The following is a 23,537-nucleotide window of genomic DNA, read 5'->3' on the forward strand; positions in this document are numbered from 1 at the left end:
TTATGACCACATAATGTTTCCTTAAAGAAACACATAACTATCCATTCTGATTTTTTTCATATAAATGATTGTTTGTTTTGAAATTTCACTCAAAACTAAAGAGCTACCTGCATTAACTGTCCCTAATTTAGCAGCGTAGGACTAGAGGGAAGGGAACTGGTCATCACCACCCATTGCCAACTCTTGGGCTACTCTTTTACCAATGAATGGTGGGATTGACCGTCACATTATAACGCTTTCACAGCTGAAAGAGCGAGCATGTTTGGTGCAACGGGGATTCGAACCCGCGACCCTTAGATTACGAGTCGAACACCTTAAACCACCTCACCATGCTTTGTCTACATATATGATTCATCTGTTGTTTTTTTTTAATTTAGGTAAAACTAGACTCCTGGTCATTCAGAGGTATATCTACGAAACTACAAAGTTCGAATCCGGGTTTTGATACCCGTGGTAGGCAGAACATAGCTCTTTGTGTAGCTTTATACAAAAACAAAAATGAAATATTTTTGTGTACACTTTTAAGTTATACTGTTGATTTTTTCTAGATATATTTTAAAAGTGATGTATTGACAACTACGAGACTTTTTTAAATATATTTTGCTTTAATGAATTCTTTTTGCTATGGACGAATAATGTATTATTATTATTATTATTGTATAAATCAAGAACACTGTTCCAAAGAGTGATTTTAGCCGTGGCTAAGCAACTCATTGAACGGCTTTGAGTGTGTGTTTTTTTAAGTACTACTTTTTGTCTCACAGTTTGTACGAATATTAGCCAATTTAGTATCTAATTACAGTTTTAAATTTAAGAGTTAAAATCCTTTCGTTTGATGTATTTAATCACGTCCAGGGTCTTATAGATCAAGCATTTTATTTTGAGGCTAAACTGATAAGGTTCTGATGAGTAATAAAATCGAATCGGGCATGCAAGCGCCCCATGCTTATTACTGTTGGGGCATATAAATATAACTAATAAAAAGGGAAACAAAGGTTTCATAGATTAATTCACTCTAATTCTGCCTAAGAGAATTTCAAGCGCCCCGGCTTTTGAGGGTTCTCTACTGCTCAGAATTTAACTGTTTGGCTTTCTGTCTGTTATAAATTACAAACACAGTCCACACACACATAGTTACAACGCACCGTATTGCCCTTCTTCCAAAGCAGCTAATGTTCTTTCCAAGCAACTTCTTGTTGGATTCCCACAACGAGCATACAAATAATCCTAATAGTAGATAAAACACAAAATAAATATATAAACAGTGGCAAAACCCAAATAAATGTTATTTCAAACTACACCAATTAAATCCAAATTAAGCAACAAGTTCGATTCATTCGAACAATCACTACTAACTGAAACATGATTAATATAGTAAGGAAGTTCAAATGTTTTATGCATATTCTTTTCACACTTTACATCAAACTATTTTGCTTTGCTTTATATCAAGTGAGCCTTGAAATATTGTTGTTTTATTTAAATTTATTTTTTTTAGATCTAGCAATTAAAGTATGAAAATTAAAACCATTCTTAGGCCTACTAAACGTTTTATCTTCTCCATCTTATGTTGTTCGAACAATCTTTTTATTCACATTACCATTAGGTTTCATGTGTGAAGTTGGCTTCATGAAGTCAGTGTCCCAATTCAAATGTTGTGTGAAGTTGGCAAATGTTGTGTGAAGTTGGCTTCATCAGGTCAGTGTCTTAGTTCAAGTTGTTGTGTGAAGTTGGCTTCTTCAGGTCAGTGTCCTAGTTCAAGTTGATGTGTGAAGTTGACTTCATCAGGTCAGTGTCAGTGTTCTAGTACACTTTTCTCGATTTCTCAGACACCATTGACACATAAATATTTACTTCTTAGCGTAGAATTTGATTTAATCAAATTGTTCAATTCTGTGAAATAGCTGCGTGAATAACAATTTACACAATTTGTACTTGAGAAACGATTTCATTTACGACACACACACATCTATAGATATAATTCCAGTGGAAGTTATATTAACATCCAGTTTTCAAGTCGACCAGAAAGAAATTGGGAAACTGAGTGAGTTACAAAGGGGTGTCATTTTGAGCATTCAAATGACTCACCCAAATAAAAAGTATTCAGATAAATGACTCTATATTTTAACAAAAAACACACTTTACCGAAAAAGATACAAAACCTCACCTATCAATAATGTTTAGCCACAAAGTTGCGGAGTTAAGGTGGTTGGCTGAAGGGCGTTCCATTTGCACAAAATAATAGAAGTAATCACATTCAGACAGCACCACCTTAAGTTACTTCAATGACGTGAAAATATGACTTTGTGTCATACTGTTGTACAGAACAAAACCATCAATGACGTGAAAATCTGACTTTACGTGTCTTACTGTTGTACAAAACAAAACCATCAATGACGTGAAAATCTGACTTTACGTGTCTTACTGTTGTGCAAAAGAACACACTTAATGACGTGAAAATCTTTTTCTTCACGTGTTTTCCTTTCGTGATTCTTTTACGTGTAATTTTTAATTTTCTATTAATAGTAAAAGTTTTGACACAATCGAAACTCATTTTTCTGGAGACACGTTTTATAACCATCTTACTTTCTACGACAAAAAGAAAAGTTGAAATCAACATAAAGCTATAGAGAGATAGAGTTTTAAAAGGTTTCTTTCTTAATTATTCATTGTATTATGCTTTGATTTAGTTTGATAGCTTAGGATTTTGCGGCTTAAGCTGTTTTATATTGGTCTGAAAAACCCAAATCGGATATTATTTTGTTTGGTTGATGATTACAGGTGCACACGTACATGGTGGGTGGATTCTCTGACAGAAAAGTGTTGTATTTAGTTACATCATCGACACAACTATTCATCAATATGTTATCAAATATTCATACAACGCCGAAACGAGAAGTGGTTATTCCAACACTACCTGCGTTATAAGGATCTTTATCGCTTAGTCATAAATACATTATCTATGTGTGTATATATATATATATATATATAAATTAAGAAAGATATAATGACTTAAAATGACATTTTATCGATAGCGTTTTAAACTTACCATAGGTTCATTTTCTTTACAAGCAAACGTAACTGATGTTACAATGGGTGTGACTAAAGCTCTTGATCTCCACTCTGTTGGATCATGACCTGCGTGAATTGCCTTTGTTGCTAGCCGTGTGTCCGATGAAAACTTCTTCACATTTGCATCCTTATTAAACATTTTAACTTGTCAGTATGTTTAGTTGACACGTTAACCGGTAAGCGTTGTTGTTAAACCGACGTTTCACAATTTTACTAACTCAACTGACTAAACATTGAAAATGCACGAATATAAGATAACACGATGCCTATATATGAACTAATTTGGAGCGCAGGAAATTACAACATGGTAACGTTATTATCTGATATAAGCACAATGCCCCACCCCCCACCCCAGTAGGACAATGGCATATCAGCGGACATATACTACTAAAATTCGGGTTTCGATACCTGCGGTGAGCAGAGCACAGATAACCCTCTGTGTAGCTTTGTACATAACAACAATTAAGCAAATAAATACAAACACAGTTTGTACCGACTTCCAAGGTATTGGTTTAATTTTGTGCTTTGAAACATCCAAGATATCAGCTCCCATACGAAATCCATAGTTACTGAAATAAGCAACAATTTAATAAGAACACCCAACGATAATTATTCTTCCAGAGCAAGAGAGGTTCAGTTCGTCCTCTGGATTGATTCTTAAAGTTATGAAGTGCTGAAATTGAAAACAAAAAAGCGTTATATTTGTCACTTTCTGTGGGTAATGTAGACCTATTATGTTAAAAATCACATTTTAATTTCGGTGGGCACAATAAAGATAACTTATAACGTTGTGCTTGAGAAAACAAACTAACCTGTATTTGTTTAATAAGTGTGATAATTATCAATAACCTCTGATCAAAAGTAAGATATCTAATTACATAATTTATGAATTAATGAAGATATTTTAACCAAATGACTAGAAATATATTACGTCATAAAACAGTAAACAGAACTATAATCCACAATGATTAGAATGCTTTACTTGAACCATTAGATAACTACCTTACTATTAACAGTACCTATTCTGCAATCTCAGTTATAGTAAGCTGGATGTGGTCATATGGTTAGTAATCGACTACTGTGAACCCGAAGGTTAGTGGTTCGAGACCCCTCGTCGCGAAAAAGACTCACAGCTCTTAGGGCCATGAGTATTCTGTAAGAGTGACGGTCTAATCTCATTATTCGATGAGATTAAAACAGCCACAAAATAGTGGTGAGTGCTGCTGTTTAGCTGATTCTCTGGTTTATCAGTTCGAAATTGTTTAGTTTTGCCATACAAACAAACCCGACAATATGTGAATATTATATACCCTTTTGTTAACCTCAAGATGACCAAAGAAGGTCAAAACGTTGTTCTCTACTTTATTTTAACAAAAGTTTTAATATCCATAATAGCCGTGTTGAGAAACAAAGTTATTTATTGTAACAACTACTCGACACAGTATTTTGTTCACGTATTCTTATAACAACAGTATTTGTGTTTTGGTTTTTCTTATATGTCATAGCAGATATGTTTATGCGTATGTGCGTCAGTCTTGGCAGAGAAAACTACAGTATACATGACTAAAATAAAATTATTTTCTTCGTTAAGTAATTAAAATACATTTTTTTTCATAACTGTTAAGGTTTATTTGTAAACACATTTTGAAGTTTGTTATTGTAGATTAGAAAGTATCGGCGTCTTTTTCAATTAAAGACATACGGTTAACATTTTAAAAGAGGTCAACAGGACACCAGATTGTTTTATTTATTTGTTTGCCGTTTAGCACAAAGATACACAACAGGCTAACAGTGTTGTTTCTACCAGAGGTCTCAAAACTCGTCTTTTAGCGTTATAAGTCCGAGAGTTGATATTAAATATCTCTTCTGTATTTCTTCCTTGTTTAACTTTTATTATTCATTTACCCCCTGAAAGAAAAATGCTTCATTGTTTCATGACTGTCGACATTAAGGCAAACTGTTACAACTGTCCCTTTAGTAAGCTATTGTAACGTAGTGAAACTTTACAATTATTACTATTATTTTCATTTAGAGTCTGTCATATTTTAGCAGCTCCTGACCTACAAGGTTTAATATATTTTAAAATGTTTACTCACAAGCTGAGGCATCCGTCCAACGTCTGAGGATATAAGGATTGAACTAATAAATTAAATGAAAAAATATATTTATTTCACAACTACATTGTTTCATACAAACATTACTCTACGTTACAGAAATGGTGTTACAATTATTTTACTTTGTTCTACTTTATTACTTTTTCTAATCCCTCTTTAAAACTTAGACGTTTGTTGATATTCTGAGTGCTTCTTGATAGACCTGGGTTAAACATAAAGGTATTTCGTGGTGACCGTATTCTTTAACACCAAAGAGAACTGACCATGTGGAAAACAAGGATTTTTTAAATGTAGCTTTGCGTGTTAAGGGTCTGACCTTGTGAGCTGATTGCCATTTTCTTCTGGCAAAAATGTGAATGTTTGACATTTTTAATGAAAAAAAAAACAACAGAAATTTTCCAAAAAAAACTTGAAAAATGTCAAGAAGAAAACTCAATATAATTATTTCATAAATAAAATTGGCTCCAAAGCTGTAGAATCATTAACTAAACAAATTTATCTTTGCTATTGTAGTGATACAAGTTCAATAAGGTCAGATACTAATTACCTTGTGACATACTGCTTAGTCCAATGTATCATCCTGTCGAGGTTGATTCAGAGATCACAAAGTAGGTCGTGAACAAACAAAAACAATTGTTTTTTGTTTTGTTTTTTACTTTTATGAATATAGATATGTAAAGTGGAATAGGAGGACATATATGTGCATAGCTTTGTGTATACTGGAACACGTCAGAATGTGGTCATTGATGTGATTCATAAATGACTGTGAATTTTAAATGGCAATAAATGGATGTGCATTTCATATGTGAGTTCTTTTTAGATGTAGATTTGTTACATATATATATATATATATGTATGTATTTTTTTTCATTGAAATAATGTGCCAGAAATATAAACTAGTTTGACCTAGATTATGCAGGATCATGAGACAGTTCAAAGGGACATTAGATAATTCAGTTAATTGAGGTAACCCTTCATCTAAAAGAGAGATAAAAATTTAAAGTATTAAAACCAAACTAAATGTATCCAGTCATATTCAAACACCTATTTAACAAAAATTATGAACAAAATCAAATTTAGCAATACAAACTACTTTATCAGGTAAACCATTCCACTCTGGCTGAAAAATTATATATTTTGCTGAGCAACGAGTCTTATCTACAATGTTCACACTTTTTCTTCCTCATATATAGTATTTGAGTTTTAATTTATGTTCTTTCATGTCATTGTTTTGTCACCTGTAATTCTTCTTTCCTAGAGATAGAACAAGTCCAAAACTTAACATCTTTCTGCCTAGATATATATATATATGTATTTTATATTAGGCATTATCTAAGTAGTAACCTTTTTCTGAACTTTTCAAACTTCTTTATCTTTTCTGTAGTACATGAACTAAACCTGTTGACAATTTTCCAAATGAAGCTTGATGATAGTTATATATACAACTACCACCTTATTTTTTAATTAGAATAGAAAAGGGACTTCTAGGATTTAATTTCCATAAATAGATTCCAGAATTTTATTTGTTTTTGCACAACTAAATATTTAGCTTAAGATTTCAAGCAGTGCTCAATGTTAATGGTTGTCAGATTGCCAAAGAAGAATGAAAATTTGCTTGGGATAACTGAATTTACTTATGTATTTCAATCATAAGTGTAAATAAAATCATCAATGTAATATTCGTTCTTATTAATAATAAGTTAAATAAATCAATCTAGAGCAAAATTTACAAAGAATAAGCTTTAGTTTGTTATTTTCATTGTTGAGGCATTATGTATTTACTTCTGTATTGGCTCCGTTTTCTACAAGGTAGTATACGTTAGGGACATTATAAAAATGTGCAGTTTTAGTTTTTGGGAACATATTGCACAATTTTGTTTTAACCAATTATTTGTATTCTTCATATCTTGTGAAGAGTTCACAATATGGCTAACTGATCACACACTTCTATGAACTTGCTGCTTAAGTATTTTTAAAATACAATGAATTGAATGATTTAGAACAAAATATAAATCAGAAATTCTTGAAAGCAAGAAATATGAGGAGAGGTTGGAAAAGTGTTTATTGAGACTTGTAAAGATAAACATTATTAATTTAAAGTTTACAGTTAATAGTGTAGGAGTTGAACTAAAGTAGTTTTTGATGTTACCAACTAAACATTCATAACTTTTGTAACTAGAAACATTCTCTTGTCGGTTTTAGCACAATCCTCATGCAAAGGCTCATTAAGTTATCTATTTGCTTTTAAAAACTTGTGCTGTATTAAAGAATCAGTAAAGAAAGAACAAAATTCTAAGTTGTTGAGTGGCCAAGTACATTTTAAATTTATAACCTTCAGGAAACTGAGAACAAGTTTCAAGTAAATGAAATTTACCTCTCATTTGCGTGAATGGACAAGTACATTCTCACATAAATGTCAAATTCTGTAAGACTTTTACAAGAAAACACATCTATGTTCTTCCATCCACCATTAACATGGTTTTCTCACATAAAAGATATTATAGTGCTTCAAAAATTTACATACACCATTGTACAGTTCTTTGTATTAACTTATTTTATAATGAGGCCTAATCACTAAGACATTCAAGGCTCTTTTAAATAATAGCAAATTATACTAAATACAGTTTTTATTACCTTCTTAGAATTCTCACTGACTGCAGATACAATTGTTCAAAAACTATCCATACTTATTATTCTAAACAGGGAAGTGCTTATGTATTATCAGTCACAGCCTTTTGTTATTAAGCCAATTTATTATTCATTTTGTGACTTTTTTCTTATCTCTCTTGTGAGCAAACAATCTGTGTATTAATTCTACATGAAATGTATATAGATGCATATTAACATCTTGCAAAACTTGGAAACTATAAGGAAATCTGTTATATCATAGTATAACTACAATGCAAAACAAGCTGCTGTCAAAATCAGTTGATTTCCTGAAATGTCATAAGTGTAAAAAATAAGGTTTTGTTGGTTTCAGTTATCAGTCATAGAGCATTTCCTTTAGTTTGATCATTTTTAACTTAGATATATGGTATACACTAATACCATTTATGGTAAATATGCTCATGAGTAGTTTCAAACATAAGTATTTGCAAACTTCTAATGAAACAAGCTTATCCATAAGAACTGGGTGTTTAATTGATAAAAGTAATTATCTGTGAGCATCGAGTAGTTTTACATATAATAATTTATTGTACTAAAATTATTTCCACTTGGTAGACACAGCAGATATCCTGATATGGCTTTGCTACAAACACACACTTTATTATTTTTAATTCAAGTTTTTGCACCTTAGTCAATTAATTTCACAATTCTTGAGATTGACAAACTAATCAAAATGAGGTTTTTCTGGTTATTACTGTTTTTGATTATCCCATTTATCCACAAAGTGTGCATTTATAATTGGATAGTGACTCAGTTGTTGAAACAAGTAGGGTGTAAGCCAGCAAGAAATAGTAATAAAGTGTGTGTGTGTGTATAACTCATGATAATGACTTGGCTTTTGCCACATGTAAATTTGGGTCTAATCAGAAAGATTAAGTTCTTGTATATAAAACACAATAGTTACTTAACTGTTGACACATGTGAAGTCAGGTCTAAACTAGTAAGAAATATTAATTATGTTTATATGAGACAGGGTAATGATTAAGGAGTTATGAAAAGTTAAGTGGAACATAAGCCAATAACAAATTAATTTATTCTTGTTATCTTTAGGACAAGTAATGGTAAGAGCACAGTGATTAATGCCTTCCTGCAGGATAAGATCCTGCCTAGTGACCTAGGTCATACCACAAACTGTTTCTTACAAGTTGAAGGAGGTGATACCCAAGAACCCTATCTACTAACAGAAGATTCTAATGATCCTCAGAATGTACAGGTATGCAAGTTTTGAAGCATTGTATTTGAGAATATCCACTTAAAAAGTAACTTATATGAACAACCCAGTAGTAATATACAGTGTATTGAATTATTCTTAACAAATATAACATTTGTTTTTTTTTATAAATATGGGCTTTCTGTTTTAATACTCTTATTAAATATGTATTGGGCATTTTAGTATTTACATGATTATTACTTACTGGTAGTAGAATGTATTATATTTTAAGATTTTTAAGAAACTTTTTTTATGTATGGGTCTCCTCTATCCAGATGGTAAAATTTCTTGGTTGAATTAAAGACATTTTAGAAAATAAGTTTGTAGTCTATCTTCCACACACCATTTTAGAGAATACTTCAGAGTTGAAGTTTATTTAATTAAAAATAAGTTTAATTGTTTATATAATTATTCTTAAAAATCAGCACCAAATTAAAACATTGGTGTTCATGAGTTATGGCTGAGCACAATATTGCATAGAAAAATCCCCATAATAAAAAAAACATTAAAATAGTTCCAGTTTGAAACTTTTAACTTCAATACAAGTGTAGTTTTTTCAAATTTAGCTTATTTTTAACAGGTTTTTAACCTGTTGTTATGGTATGATGTAGTTGTTTATTTTTCAGCTTTTAAATGCCTGAGGCTAGTGACCTAAACACATAATGAAAACTTCAAGAAACAATGTTTGTTGAAGAATTTTCACTGAATTTACAATCCAAATTTTTTGAAAGCTTGTGTTATCATTTAATACTTCATTTGAATTATGACTTTACAATATAATAGTGGAGAAAATGTTTTTAATGGAGCAAGATAAAGTAGGCATAGTTAGGTCATTCTTCATTTGACAGTAACATGTTTAATGTATATTAGGCCTTATTGGCTGAAATAACTGCATTATTAGGTGAAGAAAATCACAAACAGGTAAAAAATATATAAAATGGGTTTAAAAGTTATTACATACAATAAATTAAAACATTCTAATTAATAAATCAAATAAAGTTGCTGCTTGTAATTTTGATACATAAAAAGGTTATTCTTGTCGTACTCTGTTGATTGTAAGTGCATTGAAACTTTATAATAGTTCTTAAAACAAAGAAATTGTAGATCCAGAGACCCAAGAATTTAATTGGAAAAGTTTTACAAGAATTTAGGGAAATAAATCTGTAATTGAAATCTACAACAAAGGAAGGTAAATATTTTTAATTTTCATCAAAAAATATATATTACAGTTAAATATATAACTTCCCAAAACTACATATTCATACAAATGTCACATATAAAAAAATATTTTATTACTGAAACTACATAATCTGAAGAAAAATCTCATTTTAAACAAATGCATACAGCAGGTTTCATTGTTGTTTTTACAATGCAATAAAAGAAATTTTACCCCATTTGCATAATAGTGATACATTGAGAAAGTGCCTCAAAATATTTTTCTAAGTATGCTGGCTTAGAGTATATGATTTATTTACAAGGTAAGAATTGTTTTTGATTAGATACTAGTGCCTAGTTTCATCAGTATGCTTTGTTTCAGTTTGTTTAGAAAGTTTATTTCAAATATTTATATTTGGATATTTACAGATACAACTTTAGTTTTCTTGATTGTTTAAAAAAAATTGTATTTAAGTACTTGTACAATTTTAAATTGTTTTGCAGTTTTGGATACCATAAGTATGTTTTACTTCCTTTGTTTCTAGTCAGTTGCTCAGTTGGCACATGCCTTAAACAGTGAAAAACTGGGAGACAGTACTTTGGTATGCATCTTATGCCCAAAAGAAAAATATCACCTTCTAAGAGATGACGTAGTATTAGTTGACAGGTGAAATAATCAAGCAAAGTTACTATTTTGTAACTTCAGGTTTGAAAATTTGATCTTCAGTTAATGACCCTAATATGGAAAAACATTTTGTAAGAACAAAGGTATTAAAAGCACTTCTTTCTTAGTATAGTTTAACTGTTAGAAAATAAACAAATGTGAAACGTTTTGGACTAGATGGGTGTCACTAAAGTCTTTGGATTTTCCCCTTTCTTACAGTGGAAGTATTTAACCAAATTGCATGACATTTAGTGCAAAATTACTAAATAGTATTTAGTTTCTGCTTTAAAACAGCCCACAATATTTCATTTAAGTATTTTTATTTATTTATTATATTATGAAATTATCAGCATTTTGATGTGAAGCTGTTTCAGAAAAACATTGAAAGTACATCTTTTCATTGCTGAATTTTTATCTTGATCAAAATGTTCCATGTTGTACATTGGGTTAGTTTCACCTTTATTTAATTAACATACTTATTTTGATACTTTGGTTTGCCATTCAAAGTAGTCACTATTTCTTTAAATTATAAGCATGCTACATCTTTCAAAGATTTGGTGACCTATACATTATTAAAATGGCATCACTTTTGTTTCTGTTACGTATCATGATTCTTGATGATGATAAACCCACTTGAAATAAAATGTATCTCAGAATGGTTAGTATAGGTATTAACCTGAAGATTACCTATGAAGGTTGAAACATTCTCTGCTTATCAGTAAAAGTATGATAATTGTTGCTATCAAAATTTTTGTTAGTTGATATTTAACAAATATTGGTTGCCATCAATAAATAATAAATACTTTTATTTCTGTGCAGTGTTTGAATATTATGAACATAATAATTTTCATTAAATAAAAATTTCAGTAATTGGAATATTTTGCTGTTGTTTACTCTACTCATTGGGCTTAACCTTTGGGTGATGTAATCAGACTTGACATTTATAGCTATTTGTTGCAACAAGCAGATCTACCTTACAGGTTTAAAAAAGCATTTCCTCGTAGTGTGGCAGTCAGGATACTTACCCATTCTTGAATTTCCTATATCAGTACCACGCATGCATACATCACCAAGCAAAAGTGCAACTGGTGGATTTTGATATTTCAAAATGTCAAATTTTGCATTTTATTTGTTAGTGGATAAGTGACAGTTTTTAGAACCCACCTAAAACTTAATTATGCACTCAAAGTGATATCTTATCATGGAAGAAGGCATCTGTAACATTCAACTGCACACAGTTGAATGCAAAAACATTTTTTGAATAAAAATCCTCAAAACTAATTAGAAAACATTTTCAGGGCTAGTGTTGTGAACTTAGTATTAGAATCCTATGTTCACCTGTACAGGAACTCTAGGTAACCAGCTTTTAAGAAACAACGGACTATTTTATTTTATGATAAAGTAGAGAGTTTAGAAAATTTTTATCCTGTCATTTTTAACCATTTATTTTGGCTAGTCTTAAATATAATTTTAATTAATATTGTTCAGAAAATATTTTATGACGTCAAAGGCTTGTAGTAATAAAAACACCTACTTAGAACAGAAAATATGTAAACAAGACAAGAATTATTATATTTTCAGGGGATGATAGTTTCTTAGTATTTATTAACCTTTTCTCTGAAATGAGATGGAAACAAAATTATAAATGTGTTGCTTACAGGTGAGATCCATGAAACCCATACAGAAATAATTTATTTACAAATTACTTTAAATAAATGTAATGTAATGATAAAATATTACCACTGAATATTTTTGATGAAACATTGTTCAGTTATAGTTGAATTGTTTGTATTATTATTTAAATTGTAGTTTATTCTGTAGGTGTGAACACTTGATAAATAAATGGGTCTTACCATTTTTGTTAGAGTTTAGGATTCAAGGGTGTTTAATTACAGTGTAGAATACATTTATTGCTTTTTCACTAACATAAATAATTTTACAGTTACCATTTTTGTTAGAGTTTAGGATTCAAGGGTGTTTAATTACAGTGTAGAATACATTTATTGCTTTTTCACTAACATAAATAATTTTACAGTTACCATTTTTGTTAGAGTTTAGGATTCAAGGGTGTTTAATTACAGTGTAGAATACATTTATTGCTTTTTCATAATTGATAGTCATGTAGAATGTTTTGATAGATTACTTGTATATTAACTGTAAAATTATTTATGTTAGTGAAATATGTCAAACCACTGGTGCTGTAACATCTTTCAAAATTCCTTGTATTTGTTCATATTACAGTGGGTGTAAAAAGTATATGACCACAATATTTACCCAAATATATCTTGCACTTTGATTGTTAGAAAAAAATTTTTTAGCCATAATACCTTGTATTTTGTATTTACCGATGGGATTTCCGATACACAAACTACGTTTTCAAAGGTAAGTCACATCAACGTCATCCCATGCCTTCAAAATGGCCTTTTTGACTGATTTAATGTCATGATATTGGTTCCAATTTGCATAAACTTGGTGAGACATCTACCCCCAAACATTCTAAATTGGATTTAAGTCTGGAGAATTGGCAGGCCAGTCCATGACGTCAACATTCCATTCTTGAAACCAACCGTTAGTTGTCTTGGAAGAATGTATAGATGCATTGTCTTGCTGAAATATGAACCCAGTTCCATAATGCAGTCCTTAGAATTCTGGTTCCCCTCCAGAAACACCACCTTGCTCTTTCCAACGTATGAGAATGCACCCCATATCCTAACGGATTTTTCACCGAAACGTCTTCTTGTATAGAGCTGCCTTGCCGCACCTTTTCGATACCAGTACTTCTGCAAGCCATGCTGGCCCATCTAGGTTTCATTTTTTCTTGTCTGAAAAAATAACTGACTTCCATTTTTCTCCCAAACTGACGTTCTTGGTCACATATTCCAACGTCTTCAACATATGACTTTTCGAGAGAGGCAGGGTACTGTCCCGTATCACTTTTATCCAGTGCCTGTTGTAGATCGTTTAGTAAATCCTCCGTATATTCCAGTCCGACAGATAGGCGTATCAAATTATCTGTAATTCCATTTTTCAGTCGGTATTCCTCTTCTATCCCGTTGTGACTAATATCAGCTCTATTAGAACAGATACAATTACTTTTATCGCGGTGCACAGGTCAAGAAATTGGTTGCAACATAATTCCTTAAAAACTGAAACGACTACAATGAAACAAACCCTTCACAATTCGGAAATGTGATTGCGACAAATAATATGATTGTAAAACAAAACAGTTCCAAAAATCGTGTAAAGTATCATAAATAATGTTCACTAGTGGAGAAAATCGTAAAAATAATTGACGAAATTGACAATTCCAACATAAGTTGATCTAGTAAACGTAATTCTCGTCAACTTAAACTAACTGAGCGGTAAAAATGAGATGCTTATAATAATTAAAAATCGAGTTTCTTCACCCGCGATGGGACAAATACAGATAGCTCAGTGCGTAGCTGTATTTTGAACAATAACTTAACGTACGAGATCTGTTCAAAAAATACGCGGACTGACGTCGTAAAACAAAATGTACTTTAGTTAGAAGTTACAGATCTGAGACCCCTTCAAAGTACTCTCCTCCCTAACGCACACACTTATCCCAATGGTGTTTCCACTTGTTGAAACAGTCCCGGTACGCTTCTTTTGTAATGTCCTCCAGCTCCTTCGTCGCATTTGCCTTAATCTCGGGAATCGTTTCAAATCTTCTTCCTTTCAAGGAGGTTTTGAGTTTGGGAAACAAGAAAAAATCGGAAGGAGCAAGGTCAGGTGAATAGGGGGGGGGGAAGAACAGTGATCGAGTGTTTGGCCAAAAACTCACGAGTTCTGAGGCACAAATTTCGCAGGAACGCGGTGCATCTTTAATTTTCGGTCAAAATCTCGTAACAAGATCCAACTGATATCCCACACTCTTCAGCAAGCTCCCTTACAGTCAGACGTCGATTTGCCCGCACCAGGGTGTCGATTTTGTCGACGTGTGGGTCGTCAGTTGACGTGGAAGGACGTCCAGGACGCTCATCATCTTCAATGGACTGTCGACCATCCTTAAATCGTTCATGCCACTTGAAACATGCCGTACGCTTCATTGCAACATCACCGTAAGCCGTGTTAAGCATAGCAAAAGTATCAGTCGCAGATTTTCCAAGTTTAACACAAATTTTCACAGCAAGTCGTTGCTCCTTCAGGTCATTCATTTTGAAATCCGCCAAACGAAAAAATTGCACCTCACTTAAAACCGCGTAGCTAATACACAAATGAAGATATCTGCAATCGGGAAATGGCGTCCTAATCAGCGACACCAAGCGGATTCCCCTGGAACCAACTGGAGCCGCGCAATTCAAACAGTCCGCGTATTTTTTGAACAGCCCTCATATAACGTATATGTGTTATTCGCAAGACAGCAAAAGAAAAAGAACTAAAAAATTCCTAATTATAGTTTGGAATATAATCGCTATTTTTTGCCAAATTCAACGTTTGGTACTACTTTGTGTAACATAGTCTGATAACGGAAACTATTTACCTGCTGTTCTGTAGGATAGCTGTATTGTGTCTTAAACTTTACCTTGTATACGTGGCGGTATGTTTTCGACTGTCGTATACCTTTGATCCAGAGTTATTATTGGTCAGTTACAGAGAGCAGATGAATTTTATACGTAGTTTTAACGTTTGTAGACAGACTTTTTCCTGTCCTGGGAAAGTTAAAAGTCGGAAATTTAAGTCTGATTTGTCTGATTCATTCTGATGACTGTATTTATCCACTGGCCATCATTTCGAGCCATCTGTTCATTTCCCTTTTGTTTTATTTAAATATAATTTATGCATTTATTTCGTTTTCAACTTCACAACGATAACCCAATAGTCTTTTACCACCTTTGTGATCAACATGGCCAGGCGGTTAAGGCGCTCGACTCGTAATCCAAGAAGCGGAGGTTCGAATCACTGTCACACCAAACATGATCATTCTTTCAGCCGCGCGGTCGTTATAATGTACGGTTAATCCCACTGTTTGTAAAAGAGTAGTCAATGAGTTGGCGGAGGGTGTAATGACAGGCTAAGTTACCTCTAGAATTATGCTGATAAATTAGGGAAGGCTAGCGCAGATAGCCCTCGTGTATCTTGGAGCGAAATTCATAAAACAAACAAATATTTTCTCCGTGTCCCTGACAGTTAAAACCTCAAACCGGACTTTGCCTCTTTAATTCTACTGATAACAAATCACTGATACAGAGTCTGTCCTTCTGTGTAAAGGATTCCGAATCTCCAATTGTTTCAATAATCAGGTATCTCTGTTATATTTTTGCTTCCATTTTACACCAAGCTTCGTCTGTTTAACTCCATCAATAGCAAATCACCTTTGTAGATCCTGTCCTGCATGCAGGATCCCAAATTTTTAGTAACTGCGAGAATCATGTATCTGTGTTCTTGGATTATTATAGTCTTACTGGTATAATCCTTTAGGTTTATTGTTTGGTACTTTCGAAGTATGGGTTTTATTTAACGTGTAAATTATATGATTAATGTTACAACCTAAACATCTATGTTCAATTAAAAAAAGAAAAGAGTTTTACTTACGGTATTTCTACGAGACTTGCTACGCAGCCCAAGCTTGCAGCTGAATTAAATATTCTGAGATTGTTAACAAAGGTCTTGGCTTCTTTCTTTCCTCCTGTGATGTAAAAACTGATTATTCCACTAAATCCTCCTCACTGTTTCTTGGCGACATCGTGTTGAGGATGACTTTCTAGCCCTAAAGAAAGTAAGGTTTAAGCTACCATCTTAACTCACTCATTATTTAACAGATAATAAGTAAACATTATACGGTCCTGAAGTTTAAACCAAGAATATTATGTTTGACACAGTCGCACTATTAAAAATATTAATGCAATCTTACAATAAAATTTCACTAATACCTCACGTCAAAAAGCATTTCCAACTGTAATACTGTTAACACTAGCAGGTGCGAAATACATTGATTTGAATTAAAACTGTTTCTTAAATCAGTGATACAAAGACATCTCTGTTCTGATTTTGAACTATAAGAACTATAAATATATTTACTTTTAAAAAATCAGATGGTCAAGCACTAAAGTCTCAAGTTTTTGACAGAATGAAAGGTGTTAATAACTGGGTTGTTAACACGTGAGAAATAACTATAATGAAACAGGATGAAAGGTAATGTAATGAAAGTTAGCTGAGAACAATAAAGCTTCTGAACAGTCTCTTGTTTTGACTCTGGGCCAGCATGGTCAGGTGGGTTAAAGCGTTCGACTAGTAATCTGAGGGTCGCGGATTCGAATCCCCGTCAAACCAAACATGCTCGCCCTTTCAGCCGCAGTGGCGTTATAATGTACGATCAATCCCACTATTCGTTGGTAGAAGAGTAGCCCAAGATTTGGCGGTGGGTGGTGATGACTAGCTGCCTTCCCTAGACGAATTCTTCAAAATGCCGTATTCTATTATTTTTCACTTTATTAATTACATTGACCTGTTCAGTGCCGTAGACGAGATAACTCGCTCAAGCCGATCGGTGATACAGTGCCACGGACGAGTTAATTCGTTCTTAATAATACCTAACTTCAACGCTAGTTGTCAGCACCATCCATGCATTTGATCTACTTACAAATTGTTTCACTTTCAATCCAAATTAGTACGCTGTTGTTTTAAACAATAAACATATTGCTGAAATTATCACTCTATAATATAAACCTACATCAACAACAACCCTCGTCGTTAATAAGGATGTAATACTAAGATGTCGTTAATTAGATAAGTGTATCTTAACACTAACTAGTCTTAACCTGTTGACTACCAAGTATTTCAGCTGCTACGGCAACTCCAAACCAAGTTCAAAATACAACTAATGCTTCCTAGTTTTAATTAATCACACCAAAACATGGAAGCGCTTCTACATGGAGGTTAACAGGCGTTAAATATTCACTCACCTGGATAGAGAACCTTCTTCACCATCGGGTGTCCTTCCAGAAAACAAGCAATATCTAAAGCATTTTTTTCATGCTGACGCATTCTTACTGGTAAGGTCTTCAACCCACGACAGACGAGATAACAATCAAAAGGTGATGGAACCAGACCAAGTGCTGAAAAAAGTGTGTTTGTCGTAGTACAAGTGCATAGAAAGCTTTTGTTTTCATTTCTGGTGCGAGGTGTGTATATGTATTGATCACTAATGAATTTACGATCACGTCTTTTATTGTGGAAAACAATATGTCATGAAGATTTGCTTTAGTTTTCATCGTTTAAATATTCAAATCTCCTTAATGTTACAAGAATTCACAGAGTAAAAAGTTGAACTTAAAAACTGTACTTTATTTGATTTCTGTGAAAGAAAGAATATTGCTTGTTTTTCAGACTTTATACAGAATATATATATATATATATGTGTGTGTTCAATATTTTATTGTAATAATGCTTTGACGAGAAAGTTAATTACGTTATGTTTGATCGTTGTAAAATACGTAATAGTGACTATTTATTAGAGATGTTCGTAAGATGTCATCTCTTTCTTGGAAATTGAGCTCAGAGATCTTTTAAAAAATTTTGAAATTGAATGAATTACATTTTACAGCTCTTTATACGGTATTGTTCAAAATGTTTGCATACTGTTTTACATCGATCTTATTGTCTACGAGCATGAAGTAGGTGTTGAGTAAATACCAATGTAATAACAGAGAAGGTGGCGTATGATTGGACAAACATGTAAGATTCGTTATTCTGGTTTGTATAAGCTGTTTTGAATATTTGTTGGCCAAAATACACATAAACACCTGTTTTGTTTAGACGGGTATGCTTTTGGTATAATCGTTTTCCAAAACAAATCAACGCTTTCTTCAGAAACCTTTTCTGTACTTCGTGTAGGATCATACCTTCTCTCGTGCCAGAAGAGATGTGGCTTCAAATTGTTCGACTCTCCAGAAACGGTATAAAGCAAATAAACGCTGTCAGAACAGAAGGATAATCCCAACGTACTGTATTCAGAATCTAGAAATATCGTCGTATTAGAGGAAACATTGTTCGAGGAAAACATACTGATTGACGCCGAAAAACTACTTAAGTGGATGACCTTGTTTTGATCATGTTAACAGGTAACGGTCAAAAGAAGTTTTACAACACATTTGGACAGGGACAGCATGAACATATTATTTACAGCTATTACATACTATAATTTATCTTGGAGGAGTGTTTTTGGGCAAGAGCACATGTTAACTTACAGGTTGGACCCTGACGACATGTACTTATTTTGGATAAGTCCTGTTTCCGGCTTGTTAAAATAATAAAGTCTCTCTTTCCTACAAGAAAAACACAAGAGGTGGTGCAGTACATGTTTGGGCAGCTATTCATCATTATGAGAAAAACAGATCTTTATATTCTCTAGGGAAGCCAATGGCGCCTCTTACAGGCATCGCATCGAAAAGATATTTTTGCCATATGTCAGGGCAAGGTTTAATGATAACTATGTGTTCTAGGATGACAATGATACTGCTCACAGTGCACATATTGCACCGTGTTATCTTTACCAAAAGAAATTACAAGATTCCCTTCGCCAGCAAAGTCTCCAGATTGTAAATTCCATTGAGAACTGTTGTGCAGGACTGAGCCAGAAAATTGCTAACAACTACACTAAACTAGTTACCATAGCTGGCTTGCAGTGCATTCTAGTAACGAGTAGATTACATTAATAGCCTCATCTACATAGTCTTTCTCCAGGTGTCTGATAAAAGTGCTTATTGTTCTAACCGTTCGTGATGTCCATGGAACCTGCCTCACATAAATTAGCCACCTTGCAGAGGTAATTAAATTTTAAAATCAGGTACAAGAAGAACCGACCAACTGCTGAATTTTTATTATATACTCTTCAAAAAAAAATCAGTTATCAAATATATGAAACGCAAAATTTTATTATATCATCGTGATGTTTCGTGCAAAACAAAACAATTCGTCCATGGCAAGATTTGAGACATATTGTTAACAAGTTTATTCCGGGTAGTTCTTTATGACATGTGTAAACTTTGCACATTCACTGCTAAACATCCAAATTCTGCAAAGGCGAAGTCCACGCTCACTAGTTGAAGTTGAACGTCACTCAACGTCAATAACGAGTATGCCCCCCGTGAGCATCAATAACTGCTTGGCATCTGCCCATGGAAGCGATGAAATGACGAATCACATTTTGTGGAATGGCTGTCCACTCAGCCTGCAAAGCTGCTGCAAGCTGAGGTAGAATCTGCAGTTGAGGTTGTCGCTGTCGCAGACGTCGGTCCAACTCGTCCCACAGATGTTCGATGGGGTTTAAATCTGGTGATCTGGAGGGCCAGGGAAGAACGTTGATGTTGTGGTGTCTCAAGAAGACAGTGGTGAGTCGGGCTGTGTGAGGACGGGCGTTGTCATGTTGAAAAACGTCGTTGATGTTCACCATGATGGGTTGCACATGGGGCCTAAGAATTTCGTCGACGGTTGCGTACGGTCTTATCGGAAATTCTACGCAGCCCTGGTATGGTTGAGGCAGTAGACGTCGCAGTGGTGGTCCTATCTCGAAGGTGACGTAACCGGATGTAGCGATTTTGTGTGGGCGGGGTCACACGAGGTCTGCCAGATCGTGGACGGTCACAAGTTGATCCATGTTGTTGGTGACGATTCCATAGCCTTGTGATGGTGCTTGGGTGGACATTCACAGCTCTGGCAACATCTGATCGAGATTCGCCTGCTTCCAACGACCAATGGCGTTGTTGCGTTGGGCTTCTGTCAGTCTTGGCATAACTGTATTGCGTGTCGGTGGCTTAACACTGAGCTATGGAAACCGAGAACCCGTCACTTTTATAGGGATTTTGCACATGTTGCACTTGCAGAACATGCAGATCTCTCAAACAAATTTATTGGACACGAATGCGTTTTGGCGAAAAATCCGATTTTTCCTCCGTTTTCAAAGTGCACAACTTTTATTGTCATTTTGGTCTGACAATCACTGCCTTAACACGTGTGACATCACATACTCTGAGCTTGTAACGTTATTACATATATTTCTTTTTAAAATAACAAAAATATCCCTTTTGCGTTTCTTTTTTTGAAGAGTATATATATATATATATATATATATATATATAACCTCAAATACATACTACTCAATATTTTGATATCAAAAACAGCATGAATTTCTATTATGCTTCAGATTCAATTCTTACGTTATAGGTTAATTGACAATAATTGAGTCCTTTCTTAATTTTTTTTCAAGTTACTCGTGATCTTCCTTTTATTTAAACTGTTATCAGTTTTTAAATCGTAAGTGTTACTGGGTGAATATTCAGTAATTTTAGAACACAAATTCGTGAGATTACGTACTTCTTTGGACAGTCTATAATCGACAGTAATTTTACAAAACAAATGGTTGAGACAACTTACTGCGTTGTGCAAAGGATAATCGTTGATATATATCCTTGTTTCTACTCACAATAGATCCCAAACAGACGTCACAATGAACTGTTATAAATATTCAAAAACAAACAAATCCACCAGCACCTTATTGTCTTTCACAGACTAACAAGAAATAGAAATAATTACTTTTTACATCAACAGCTTATGATCTGATTTCTAATGAGATACAGAAACCATCACTTTTTACACCAACATATTATAATCCTTCACAGAGTAATAAGAAATAGAAATAACTCCGGGCTACTGCACAAAAAATGGACTAGATTGCATGACTTTTTTACCATTTTTGATGAAGAGAAACCACCTTGAAATAAAAATATATCTCAGAACGGCTGGTATGGGTATTAACACTTTTATTGATAAGCAAACAATAACGTTACGACCTTCCTAGTTCATCTTTAGGTTAACAAAAGGAGTTTGCAATTGACCGTTATCGGACACATGTCTTAGTGACGAGAGTATAAACGAGTACGGGATTGTAGGGGGCGTTGCAGAAACTTATACAGGAATTAAAACCAAAATAAAGGAACACTTTTATACCCATACTAATTAATAACCTGACATCCAACTGCAACTTTTACCATATTCAATTATTTTTCATTATTTATCTGTCTATTTAATAATGACTTTCCTGGGTTTTTATATACCTCAAACAAACGTACATAGTAAAAGTAGCCAAAACAGACGTGATGACATATATATTTATTCAAGTCAAAATTCTGCAAGACAGGTTAAATAAAACCAATATCAAAGAATTAGAACCTCAAAATAAGTCAGTACCTGTTAAGTTTAAACACATCAACTTATAATATGATGTCTTTTTCATAGTAACTGTTTAAATACTATTCAAAACATGAAAACAATAACAATCAAAACGTTCACCTCAAATAACTAGATTCAGTATTATCTTCTAAGTTACCTAACTTACAGCACATAAAATCATAATATCTTTCTGACATTCTCAGAGTAATTGTTATTTGAAACACTAAACATGAAAACACAAACCATCAAAATGTTCACCTCAAATGACTACATTCATTATTATTTGAAATTTTTATTCAGTTTTCAACTGTTCCTCCAGAATGCATTTATTTATGTTTAAAAAACTTCAAATTGTCAAACAGATCGTAACAGTCATCATTTTGCATCCAAAAACACGCTCAGATCATTGTTATAACGTCATTGTGATAGACTGGATTTAACACATCAAAATATTTTTCAGTTCTTCCTCTAATTTTTGGATTGCATTATTCAGATTATATATTTCACATTTTTTAGTAGCTGTCTGTTTTAGTACATTAGATTCTACAGTTAATGACTTCATTTTTCAACTGGATTCTGCCATTACAGATTTTTGTTCAGCACTGTCTACCAAGACAGTTACATCTTCTTGTAGCTTTCGTTTCACTTAATTGATCCTTGATGGCTATCCATTTTGGGGCCAAAGGTAGAACCTAAATTTTCTGCCTGTATTTCTGTCTAGCACCTACTGCATTCTCTGGGAGAGCTGGTGTGAAATTAGACCTACCACCAATCGATTTAATATGCGCTATTACTCTCCTCTGAGCAACGAGAGAAACCACTTGCATGTTCTCAGTTAAACTTAATTTCGTTATAAAGAACCTTCGCTCCACATTGGCTTGTCCAATTGATGTAATTAGTCCAAGTTTAAAACTTCCCAAATTGTTGAGCTCTAATATGAGTTCCTTTTTTTTACATAATTATGCAGAAACGAACCCACTGACTCATTTTTTAGCAGATCAAGATCTCTAAAATAATGATGATCAGAACTATGGAAAGTTTGTACACTGTCTATAAAATCATAGTAATCTTTTTTGACAGTTTCGCTTGTATCTTCATTCAGATACTGGAGTTCAATCAGCTTCTCTACGGGATTTTGAACTGATGTTTGCAAACATCTGAATTCCAATAACACAGGCATCAGATTCTCAGTCCTGTTATGACCAGTGAAAGCCGAGGTAAAGTAATGTGATACAATGCAAACATCAACAGGACTCCAGTATCTAACATGAATTCCTACTTGCTTCTTATTCAAGCTGCTGTTGTGAGATTCATAGAACGTGAGTACTATTTTATTCGCTTGTTGGAAGCATGTAGCCAACTGATTGTCAAAATATGGACCAAGTCCAAAGTCTACAAGGTAAGTACACTTGCCTTCAACACATGTTAATTTTTGACCTATAGCGCTGTCAAGAAACATTTGTTTAAA

The 23,537-nt window shown here is 33.3% G+C and overlaps 1 protein-coding gene, 1 long non-coding RNA gene and 1 pseudogene across 9 annotated transcripts in view; 1 reads left to right on the forward strand and 2 right to left on the reverse strand.

The window, feature by feature from the left end:
• The window catches only part of LOC143252374 (putative cystathionine gamma-lyase 2), an 89,880-nt gene extending 86,578 nt beyond the window's left edge, over window positions 1-3,302 (reverse strand). For all 7 annotated transcript variants that reach the window (XR_013028971.1, XM_076504437.1, XM_076504395.1 and 4 more), the window contains exons 1-2: window positions 3,047-3,302; window positions 1,146-1,227 (exon numbers count right to left, since the gene is read on the reverse strand). Coding sequence is in view for 6 of the 7 variants with exons in the window: in XM_076504437.1 (XP_076360552.1) it covers window positions 1,146-1,227; window positions 3,047-3,208 (244 nt within the window). In the remaining variant the exon portion in view is untranslated. The remainder of the gene's footprint in view (window positions 1-1,145; window positions 1,228-3,046) is intronic.
• Window positions 3,303-5,738: 2,436 nt separating this feature from the next.
• The window catches only part of LOC143232557 (mitofusin-2-like), a 59,297-nt pseudogene continuing 41,498 nt past the window's right edge, over window positions 5,739-23,537 (forward strand). The window contains exons 1-2 of the transcript XR_013017593.1: window positions 5,739-5,791; window positions 8,901-9,063. The product of XR_013017593.1 is annotated as a mitofusin-2-like (transcript). The remainder of the gene's footprint in view (window positions 5,792-8,900; window positions 9,064-23,537) is intronic.
• Window positions 11,561-17,956, reverse strand: LOC143252434 (uncharacterized). The gene is made up of 3 exons (XR_013028994.1): window positions 17,806-17,956; window positions 16,436-16,610; window positions 11,561-13,950 (listed from the first exon to the last, which is right to left on the reverse strand). It is a non-coding gene; the product is annotated as an uncharacterized LOC143252434 (long non-coding RNA).

This window comes from Tachypleus tridentatus, chromosome 1 (assembly GCF_004210375.1).
Source record: "Tachypleus tridentatus isolate NWPU-2018 chromosome 1, ASM421037v1, whole genome shotgun sequence".
NCBI lineage: Eukaryota > Metazoa > Arthropoda > Merostomata > Xiphosura > Limulidae > Tachypleus > Tachypleus tridentatus.